General features: G+C 40.5%; 1 protein-coding gene across 1 annotated transcript in view; it reads right to left on the minus strand.

Annotated features, from left to right (window-relative positions):
• LOC126109312 (uncharacterized) overlaps window positions 1-12,210 on the minus strand; it is a 94,659-nt gene that overhangs the window by 40,672 nt on the left and 41,777 nt on the right. Inside the window, exon 4 of the mRNA XM_049914397.1 lies at window positions 7,739-12,064. Within this exon, the coding sequence (XP_049770354.1) occupies window positions 7,739-12,064 (4,326 nt within the window). The remainder of the gene's footprint in view (window positions 1-7,738; window positions 12,065-12,210) is intronic.

Genomic DNA, 12,210 nt, shown 5'->3' on the forward strand with positions numbered 1-12,210 from the left:
TCAGGTGATCCTCTGCTTTCTTCCCTCCTTCATCTCTCAATGCTGCCATTCATTTTCTACTGTATACCTTTCCTCTGTTTTAGTACAAAATTGCATAATGTTACATCTGATACAGCATCCATTTCCTTACATTTATCCAGGTCCCATCTCCTTAACTTCCCATCACAAAGCTTTTTGTGTACCCAGGTCTCTTCCAAGTACACAACCTCATTTCAGATTCTTAAATGGACTGTTAGTAATGATTAAATTAAGCTTCGTGCAAAATTCTACCAGGTGGCCTCTTTTATGCCATTCTTCCAGTTCACGTTCTCCGACTATTTTTAATTCTCTTCTTTCTGCTACTACTGAATTCCAGTCACCCATCGCAATTACATTTTCATCTCCAGAACTATCTGAATAATTCCCTTGAAGGAAGATAGAAGACGTGTGTTTAGAAAACTGAACAAGAAAATTATGATAAACTACTTGGGCAACCCACAGAAGACATTCAGGTCTGGGGAAGAGACTGGAGGGTCTATGGGTTCAACCATCAGTGCATATTATAATATTGTGATGGCAGTGACATGAAAGACTCTAAAATTCAGGTGAAATACTAAACTCTGTCATGCAAAATTGTTTCACTGAAGAAAATGACAATACAGTTTCTACTTTTGATCATCAAACAGTTGTCAAAGTAACAGAAATAGAAATACTTAACCATGGAATTGAAAAATAACTGAAGAAAAATAGTAGAGGAAAAACATTAGACACAGTGACATATGCAATAAATTCTACAATGAGTATGCTCTAGCACTGGCATGTCTCTTGTAGCAACAACAAACCACCATAAATTAATTTAAAAAAATCAAGTTGCTATGTCATACATGGGGGCTGTCAGACCTGTTAACCTTGAATTTTTATGAGTCTTAGCTACGTTGTAAATGGACCTATCCTGAATAACTGGCTAGTGGCTTTTCATGCGACAGCCCCTAGTTTCCAAGAAAACTTGCTAAAGTTTTATGCATACTCCCTATATCCATAACATTAGTCAAGTTTCAACCAAGTGAGCACAGTGTAGCAGCTGAGGCTCATGGTTACCACATTCACAGTATGGGTTGAATCATGCCTGTGCAATTCTCCCCCCCCCCCCCACCACACACACACACACACACACACACACACACACACACACATACACACACACTGTACAGAATATCATTAAATAGCATATGTCGCACAAAATTATTCAAAAACGGCCATTTTTACTGTAGTAATTTCATTAATAAATCCATCATTACAGCACACTTTCTTCAAATGTATATTCCATTTGTGGTTCATAGTCAAAATTACAAATATTTGGACAATATTCACATCCTTTGTCTCCTATACATGACCTCGACTCTTGTTGTTCCCCCCTTTCTCAAGGACGTGACATATGCTATTTATTTATATTATGTACAATGAAATTAAAAAAGCTGTAGTAAGTATGCATTAAACGTCGTCATAGATTTTCTTGGAAACTAGGGGCTGTCACATGAAATTAGCCACCAGGCAAGTCCCTCTACAACATAGCTAACACTCATCAAAATCCATAATTAACATGTCTAATGGTCCCCTTCTTAGAATTGCTGGATAGAAGTTCTTGTATTGTGCTCATGTGTGATGATATTTTTGAAGAGAAAACAACTGCTTTGTAAAAATCAACATGAATTCCACAAGCATCATTCACTTGAAACTTGGCTACCTCTCTTATGAAACTCAGCTATATCTCTTCACTTGTAAAATCCAGAATATAGATGGGTGAGTCCAAGTTGGTACTACATTTCTCAACTTCCAGAATGCATTCAACTCAGTACCACAATGAAAGTACAATATTTATTATTGCACACTGGAAGAGTATGTGATTTGGATTTGGTCAATGGACTGAAGACTTCCAAGCAAACAGAACTCATTTCATTGTTTTTAATGAAGACACAATGTCAAAATCAAAAGTAACATCTGGCATAACTTAAGGAAGTGCAATAAGACCATTATTAATCACGAGATGTATAAATATAATTGTCTTCCAGCAAATATCTGTACCTCTCTGAGGCTGTTTGATAAAAGTGCTGTTGTATGCCAGGTTAAACCATCATAAATTCTAACAAAATGAAGGAAGGCTTGCAGATGATCCGCATTTGGTGCAAAGACTAGTAGCTGATGAATATCTAAGTAGATTGAGGTGGGGTCTCTCTCATCGTGGTGTTTTAATAACCTCTTCTTTCTTTTAAACCTTCCCCAACACATCCCTCTCTCATCCCTTCAGGAAGGAACTATTAGTTCCAAAAGCTACGACAGTGTCATGTATTTTTATACGTCCTATTGGCAGTGTTGACATTTCAGCTCCTGAAGGTAAGTTATGGCCATCAACATTCCTTCTTGGAAGAATTTTTGATACAGGAACTGAAGTACATTCAAGAAATAATTGAGGATGTTGGCTGTAATGCTACTCTGGGGTGAAGAAGTTGGCACAGGAGATGTAGTCATAGCAGGCCACATCCAACCAGTCGGGGGGATTCAAATGAATTCAAATAGTTAAGAATAGACCAAAACGACCACCTAATGGAGGAATGATGGATGACATTAGGAAACATCTAGGAGCAACATAGACACATTTCACTGAAGGTCATAATCCATGAGGAAATGTCTGAGGTCTTTAGGCCAATGCCGATGCTGTTGGTAGTGGTGGTGGTGGTGGTGGTGGTGGTGGTGGTGGTGGCACTTGAATATGTACTCTTCTAACGTCCAATTATTGCATGCCTTTAAGATACAAGTAATGTTTTAATTTTTTTACATATTCAGGTATCTTATGTCAATAAATTCCTTATTTACCCAGTTGTAAGATGAGGCTTCTTCCTCAATTTATCATTTGCATAATACAAATTCATAGGTTCCATTATTGCTGCTAAAGTCAACATTTTAGATTACTCTTACATTTACAGATGAAACTCTGGCAATAGCATTCACATGCAGATTTATTTTGAGAAATTTAGTAAGGTTGGAGGGGGAGCAGTGACAACAGTTTGGCTGAGAATTAGGGCAAATGAGTAACTAAAATAAGTATGACAACTAGCATTCAGCTTAAATCAGACACATTTCATCATGCTGTAAACCATGAGAATGTATGCAGCATATCTTGGCTTTTTATGGACATCTAACATAAAAAAATACAATCTGCCTCAATAAATCTGTAGTCTGAACTGAATTGACTTAAAAATTGGACAAATACTCAACAATAGTATACATTTCTGCAAGAGACAGTACAAGTCTAGCTAGGGGTCAGTGGCACAGTTACGTGTTTTGTGCAGAAACACTGTCTAACGCTCGCTACGAGGTATGACGAGGACATAAGGGGTTATGCCAGTTCCGATGCTGCACAGCCTACAAGAGAGTAGCGGGGCAGACAACATGTTCGGAAGCAAGAGATGACAAAATACCATCAAATTCTCACAGCAATATAGATGCGAAATACATTATGTATTCGGAAAAAAAAAATTAGCTGCTCTCAGGTACCAACATAACCACGTCATAAATCGCAACATATTTAGAAGAAACAGCAAATATTTGTGACAATTAAGATTATAAATTTCACTGCTGCTCCTATGGAGACATACAGTGCTGCTTTTTTCCTCTCTCATTGGTTACATGAAAATATCATACCAGTTAACCTTTTAAGTGGGCATGACGGATATATCCGTCTATGCTCTGCTATTGCACAGTGGGTTTGACGGATATATCCATCCACTGCGTTCTGTGGCTAGTAGCTAGTGGGAACGACGAGTTATTGGCCTGCCATTGACACTGTGGTATTAGTTGAGCTCCATCCACTAGATGGCAGCTCTTGTCATGCAACACAGTGTGTTCTAGGCTAGTTATAACATTGTCCACCCGAGCGCGCGTCGAGAAAATGCGTCCTGTGAAGCAGCCGCAAAAGCGCGCCTTCTTCGTCTGTGTTTACCGCAGCGTTAGTGAGTGATCTTTTGCAATGGCGAAAAGAAGTCGTTTATCAGATTCTGAGACTGAGAAGCTTCTTTTAGAAAGTGACGATAATTTCAGTGACAGTTCTGAAAGTTTTCAAGATACAGATATTGAGTCTAGTGAAAGTGACTTCGATTCAGAAACATCTGACGGCGAGACACTACTGCAGCAGACGGTACCTAGTGAATTTGTGCATGCTAGTTCAGTTCATATTCAATATTTGTTCAGTGGTAATAGTGGTACAGTTGTGTCTCTAAAACAAAACGATGTGATGAGTTGTTTTATGTGTTTTGCGGATCATGCTTTGTGCACAATGATAGTTGAACAGATGAACTTATATGCAGAACAGTTCATAGCTTCTCATCCCAATTTAGCAGCACACTCCAGGGTTCACAGTTGGCAGAACACTACACGCGACGAGGTAAAAACACTTATTGGAATGATTGTACTTCAAGGAATTCTTCACAAACCAGACCACAAAATATACTTTTCAAAGAGGGAATCTGTTGACACACCTTTCTTCAGGAAAGTGATGAGTGAAAAGCGGTTTCATCTTCTATTGAAATTCCTCCACTTTGCTGAAAATACCTCATATGATCCACTAGGCACTATCAGCAGAAAACTATTCAAAATTCACCCCATTATGGAGCATCTGTGGCGTAAATTCAGAACAGTGTACATGCCAGAAAGAAACATCACCGTTGACGAATCGTCATTGCTCTGGAAAGGACGGCTTGGATGGAAGCAATATATTCCATCAAAGCATAGCAGATTTGGCATCAAATTGTACGAACTCTGTGAACGCAGTTCCGGGTATGTATAGGACTTTATTGTTTACACTGGAAAGGACACTAATTATGGTAGCCGCTATCCAGACTAAAAAATAACCTCTCGAACTGTTTTGGAGCTTGCACACGATCTACTCGGGAAAGGCCACTGTATTTACCTTGACAACTGGTACACCAGTACAGATTTGGTGGACAAACTAACCAGCAATAACACGGTGTTGTCGGCACAATGCGGCGAGACAGGAAGGGGTTCCCTGACTTTGTAAAAAAGGAAAAACTGAAGAAAGGGGAGTACATAACAGGGTACAAAGGCAAGCAGATGGTAATGAAATGGAAAGACAAAAGAGACGTTGTTATGGTCAGCACCTTCCATGACGATACATTTGTAAATGTAAACTCAAAGAAGGGAATCGTTCAAAAGCCACAAATTGTCGTTGACTACAACAAGAATATGGGGGGTGCGGATAGGTGCAATTCTCAGTTACAAAGTTACCAGATGGCCAGAAGCAGGCTGAAAAAATACTATCAGAAGCTTTTCCGCCACTTGTTGGACATTGCATGCTACAATGCATATATTCTGTACAAGAAGCATGGTGGCGAACAAAGTAGAATGAGCTTCCTGATTAGTCTTGGTGAACAGTTGACCATATCTTCACCACATCAAGGGGCATCAGTAGGACGCCCACCTCGAACACCAAAAGCAACATGCCTTACAGCCAGGCATTTTCCAGACCTTCTGCCACCCGTAACGAAGAAAAGACCAACAAGGAGGTGTGTGGTGTGTACAAGAAAAGGCCTTCACAAAGAGACTTCATACTGGTGCGCAGGATGTGAAGTTTCCTTGTGTGCAGCATCTTGTTTTAAGATGTTTCACACTGAAAACGATATGTAATATTATGAAAATGCAGTTTTGTTAACTTTTGCAATATATTTTATTCATTTCCACCCAATATCAATTTAAATTAAACAATGAAAACGCGAAGGAAAACATGAGAACAGTGCACAGCACCACCGCGAACGGGCACGCTGGCGTATATTACCTACTGTGGTAGAGGTGCGCGTGCACAAACTACCCACCTCACAGGTTAATGATACCAATGATGATGTGGATTAAAAATGGTGATACCACAGATGACCTGCTTAGATAATTAGCAAAAAAGGAAGTGAAGATAAAAAATAATGTAAATCATTCCTTTCTGTTTTATTTTATCAAAATGTAAGGAATCAAGAACAAAAAAGGAAGTGAAGATAAAAAATAATGTAAATCATTCCTTTCTGTTTTATTTTATCAAAATGTAAGGAATCAAGAAATGACAAAAGTTTAGAATAAGCATAATGTTAACTTTTTTAGGCTGATATTTTAGTTTGTAATTTTGATAAGTCAGATCACATCAAAAATAAAATTTCTCAAGAACCCTTTTAAAAAAGGGGGAGGAGGAGGGGAAGTCTTCTATTTAGGTTCATCTTATACTCGAGTAAATACGGTAAATATTTCTCTCAGTAATTCTGCAAGTCATATTAGACTGTATTAATAAATTAAGTGGGCAATGGGCAACCAGCTTGGCATATACTTCCATAGAGCACATGAAAGTAATCTTCTGCTGTCTCAGTACTTTGTATGCCACAACAGGTAGATCTGACTGATATCGCGCTACATTTACTTTAAAAATTTCACCAAGCTAAGCAGGTAAAATCAAATAAATCTGCAGCACTGCTCGTGCTTTTTATGTACAGGATCCTCAAATCAAGGTGAAGGAAGGTAACTTGCACGGGATTGGGGGAGGGACACCAGAAATCAACAAGTAAACCAAAACTGGTAGAACACAGCCCGCATCTAATTTCAGCTGTTTCATTTACAAATATACAGTTGGTAAATATAATTTTCTAATCTTCTGTTAGAATACACACTATAAATTCTAGCAGCGGGCCACATTATGAAAAGTCCAAAATGTTGGAGAAGCAAAAATTAATTTCATCCTTTCTCCTGGAGCCCTACTTTAATAGAATTCTTTGATGATGTTCGGTTAGTGGGACGCTAAACTGCGCTGTCATCAACGCCGTACAAAGTCCCAATTTTTTTTTTCTACATGCCCAATTTTTATACAATCCACTCCACTGTCACAAATAATGACGACAACGACGACGACGATGATGATGATGATGATGATGATGATGAAATGCTGAGGACAACATGAAGACCAAGGCCCAGGGCAGAGAAAATCCCCAACCCAGCCAGGAATCGGAACTGGGACGCCGTGATCCTGAGGCACCAATGCTAGCCACTAGACTGTGAACTGTGAACTAATATCACTGTGCAAGACCTTTGTGGAGTGTGGTAGCTAGAAGCAAGGTGAACTGTTTCAATCAGTGCAAGAGTGCCCAGATGGCTCAATTAGAACTGCACTGCCTGTAAATGTAAGTGCGTGGGTTCAAGTCCCAGTTCATCACACAGCTTTAACTTATCACAAATCCTGAATATGGTATATACTCTTCTTAACACACAAACCTTGATTACAAAGTATGCTAAACCTCACAGAAGATTTGCACATAAATGAACAAACATTGCTCAAAAAATCACTTTACTTTCAAGCTCTGGTACAAATCTTTTTCTACTATAAGCACGCGCAGACATGCACACACACTGGTAAGCACTGTGCTACAACAACATATGCAATTTTCTGATCTTTAATATGGGCCCATGAACCAAATGTCATTCCCCTTTTTTAAGTTTCATTTGTTGTTCCTATCCTGAAATTTCTGTAATCTTATTAGAAAAGTTGGTTCATTAGACATTTGGTCTATTTTGTAAAACTTTGTCACCCGAGATTTTAAAAGACAAAAGAATTACAGTAATTGCAATACTACAATTGTAAACAATTGTGAACTGGGGCAAGTACCACTGTAAAAATTGGAAGGAAGAAATGAAATGAAATGAAGTGTATCTTCAGTCTTACCTTGTTTTTCTTTACTGCAACATCACTTTCTTTTTCTCCAGGACCAGACATTTGGTTATCAGTTCTTTTATCTAAATTAACTGATGTTTTGTTTTCCAATGATGACTGATTTTTATTTGTTTCAGCATCTCTAATGGAGCTGTCCTCTGCATCTAATGTAGCTGGAAATTCTTGCTCACTATGTGTACTAGCATTATTCTCCAGTGATGATGGCAGTGGAGGTAACGGTTCAGGTGGTGCATGTTTTAGACGCCGGTGTCGAGCCAGTAATTTGCGTGAAATAAAAGAATCCGAACAGTCTTCACAAGTATAAGGGCGATCACCAGAATGCAGACGACGATGTACCTTCAGTGCAACTGCTCGCGCAAAGCTAGTACCACATTCTTCACAGTTAAATGCTGTTGGAGGAATGCAGAAATGGTATACATGAGGCCATTTTTTTTGCAAGCACTTCTTGCAAAGCACACTCTCAGTACCATGCTTCCAAAATAGATGCTTGGTGATATCAGGTTTATTTCTATATGCAATTCCACACCTATAGCACAAGTGGTGAAGCTTGTGTTTCCAAACATGGTTTGAGAGACGTTGTTGGTCACCTGTCGCCTCCAGACAGACATCACACGCATGATGGCGCTTCCGAAGATGCACCATCAATCGAAAAGCTGAAGGTAACTTGTCTACTGAGCAAAGACAGCAGCGGAATGAGATATCAGAATCAGGTGCATATAAACCGGGGCATATGTGGCACAATAGTTCGCTGTAGCTATAGAAGTTTGATTTGCACATAACACAAAGCAATATTGTTTTTTGATGCATTTTACGATTATGGACATATAACTCTTTGTGTAATGTTGTAACAAAATGACAGTGGAAACACTCATAGCTACGGTCATAAACATGAGAACTATCACCCTGCTCAGCAGTTGATGCTTCTGACAGTTCAGCTGTACTATCATATGAATCAGTATTGAAGAATGCTTCATGGAGATTATGCACAGCCTCTTTAAGCCTTGCTGTGAATCCATCAGCAGGTACTGGTTTCAGGTCAGCTGTATCTGTACAAACAACTGGCTCAAAACGGTGCTCAGCAAGTAAATGGAGAGCGAGTTGTGAACCATTTACTGCAATTTTCTTTGCATGATTGCAGAACACACAGGAGTTGCATGACACTCTCACACATTCTTTCACAAGTGCTTGTAAGGTCATAGCTTCAGGTTGTTCTTCCAAAGTTAGCTCAAGAGCAGGGACATCATCTCCAGCAACCTGAATTTCACCACCTTCAGCTATTGTGGTGGGCTGACTAGTTCCACTCCCACTATCCTTCTTACCATCAGCAGCTTCTTCATCTACAACAAGTGCAGGTGAATCTTTACTACTTTCCTCACCACCTGACTCAGGTTCTTCGGCTGTTCCTCCCCCATCATCTGACATATCTTCAGATTTCTGCTTGGTTTCAGCTTCTGGAGGTATGTCTTGTTTTCTTTCTTCACTCGAAGACACCCCTTCTGCATCTGAACTGGAACTTGAGTCTTCACTCTTGTGGCTCGGAATGTCATTTGGTGATCCTGAAGATTCAGAGTCAGATTCAGAAATTCTATGCCTCGGATGTTCAGTTTTTGTAGTTGCAGGTGTCGGCTGTTTCTCAGAAGATGAATTTTCTTCTGTTCTATCTGCATCAGTGGCTTCAGGGTCCTTTGCTGCATCTTTCATTGCTGCATCATCTTCATCTGCACAACTTTGCCCATCAACACTTTCTGATTCCTGTGTATTTATGTGCAAACGATCAGAGTCTTGGCTGTGGCTGCTTGAGCTATCTGACTCTGGGACTGGACTCGAAGTTTGGACTCTAGGTTCCTCAGTGCCTTCGTCAGGTACCTTTATTTGATCTTTTAACTGATCGAATTTCGGTTTCTTCCCTTCAGATGTGGGCACAGGTGAACAGGACGCACCACGCTTTCCTGACTTGATGTTTGCCACTGTTGTAGATTCTGTAGTCTTTTTTGGTCTTTGGGACTCTTGTACAGGAGTCTCTTCTAATTTACGGTGAATTCCAGATGTATCATATTCTTGCTTCACCACTGACACAAAATTTTTCTTTGTGACACTGTTATTTGAAGGAACAGCTGTGGTTATATTTTTTGTCTTAAGTGTCATCTTTGGCACTGGTGTCAATGATGAGCTTTGGTCAGAAGCTTTAGGTTTATCTGCTGGTGTTTCATGAATGTTGATCTGACAGAAACTTGCTGCATGACTAATATCATAATCTTCATCTCCATCTGCTTCTGCTTCAACGTCTCCACTTGGAAGTGTCTTTGAAGTTACTTTCCCCTTCCCAGAGCGTTTCCTTATTGTGTCTGTCTTTGTAACTGGTTGTCTCTCTGACTGATGCTCACCATCTAGAGGTGATAGTTCCGTAACAGCCCCAGAACCATCCACAAGAGTAGTAAGGGCATTACTGTTGGATGAAGCCCGGCGGCATGTTGGAAAGTGAGCTCCACGCAATCCACACAGAGAACACATTCCTTGTATATGCTGGTTACTTTGTTCAAGTTGCTTCTGTTTTTGTTGTTGTCGCCGATGCTTCTGCAGCTGTTTTGGGTCTTGTGGTTGCTGGTGCTGCAGGTGTTTTTCAACAGATGGTGGTGTCGGGCAAACATGCTCATAGAAATTATCAGTATGAGCAAAAATTCTTTCACAATCACAACAGACAAGAAAGCATGCTTCATCTGCGATTTCTGCACGAAAACCTTCCTGTGTGTCATACAAGCGATCAGTCACTGAATGCTCTCCAGAGAGATGGGTGGCCAACATTCCAGCATCAGTAAACATTGCCAAGCAGAAAAGGCAGATGAATCGCCGGTGCATCTCCTTCATATGAAGAAAAAGATTCCAATTTTCGTAGTATGTACCACAAACAGAGCAGAGATACACTTTGCGTGAGATTCTAAAGTTTGTTGAAGGTGTTCCAGAAACATCAGCTGGGTCTGCAGCTGTAGCTGCTGCCATTCCAACAGTAGGACACTCCCCTTCTGCTGTTACCATGTCTGGTACTGCAGGCTGCTGGAGGACTGGTCTTGTTCCTGAGGTCTTTAGACAGCTACACTGGTGCTCCTGTAATGACAAGATCGATGGAAAGCCAGTTTCTCCACAGAGATAACATTTGAACTTTACAATTGGCTGCAATCCAAGATATTGTGCGTACTCTGTGAGTGGAGTGCTAAACGAATCTACCAAGTCTGGCTGCAGCTCTTCAGGCTTTGGTAGTGTCTGTTGCTGGTGGTGCATCTGTTCATCAGCTACTTCCAAGGAAGCTTGTGCTAGTATACGTTTCTTAAAGCCTTTGAACTGAAGACTGCAACCCTCTTTCAAAATGGGCTCATCTTCTGGTGATGAAGACAGTTTCCGCTTTCTCGAATCATTATTTACTTGGTCTCCATGAGACACATAATCAGTTGCAGTTTCATTTTCCAATATGCTGGCCTTCTTCACTATTTGTTCTGACTGTATATCATTCACTATATTTCCCTGGTGTGATTTTCTCTGTTCTGTGTGTGTATCTGTTAAATCACATGTCTCCATAGCATCACCTTCTACCATTTGCTGACAATCGGTGCCATTAGTCAATGGCAATTCTATTTTAGTTGGCTTTTCAGCACATTCTGATTGAATGCCCACATCAGCTGATATATCATGGACTCCAGTTAAGCACTCACTAGCTACATTTTCAGCTGCTATTTCTAGCCCATTTCCATTTTTTACTGATATAGTTTCCTCACTTTCTCTTACTTTCGCATCCTCAATGTGATCTATTGTTTCATCTTTGGAACGCTTTTGACAAATGTCAACATTTTCTGATTTTTCAGCAGCAGAGTCGGAAGCCGTATCCTTTGAAATTTGTCCAATAATTATTTTTTCATTTACATTTGTACTCTCTTCTTGGATTAATTCTGCTTCACATTCAACACGAAGACCAGATGTTTCATGTGCAGGATCAGTTGAAATCTCTGTGCAGGGTGACATTTCCTCATGAGATAAATTGTCTTTAGAAGTGTGAGGGATAAAATCCTTCTGTACAGACTCTTCCACAGGATTCTGAGGACATGAATTTGATGCATTGTCACATTCGTGATGGGTAGTGGCAGCTGGCTCATCTCCAACCTTTGTTTCTTCATTTCTTATCTCCTCCTCCTCCTCCTCCTCCTCCTCCACCTTCTGCTCCTCCTCCACATCCTCCACCTGCTCCTTATCCACCTGCTGCTTTTCCGCCTGCTCTTCCTCCAGCTGCTCCTCCTCTGCCTGCTCCTCCTCTGCCTGCTCCTCGTCCACCTGCTGCTTCTCTGCCTGCTCCTCCTCCACCTGCTCCTGCTCCTCCTCCACCTGCTCCTCATCCACCTGCTGCTTCTCCCTCTGCTCTTCCCCCAGCTGCTCCTCCTCTGCCTGCTCCTCATCCACCTGCTCCTCCTCCGCCTGCT

This window comes from Schistocerca cancellata, chromosome 1, assembly GCF_023864275.1.
Source record: "Schistocerca cancellata isolate TAMUIC-IGC-003103 chromosome 1, iqSchCanc2.1, whole genome shotgun sequence".
NCBI lineage: Eukaryota > Metazoa > Arthropoda > Insecta > Orthoptera > Acrididae > Schistocerca > Schistocerca cancellata.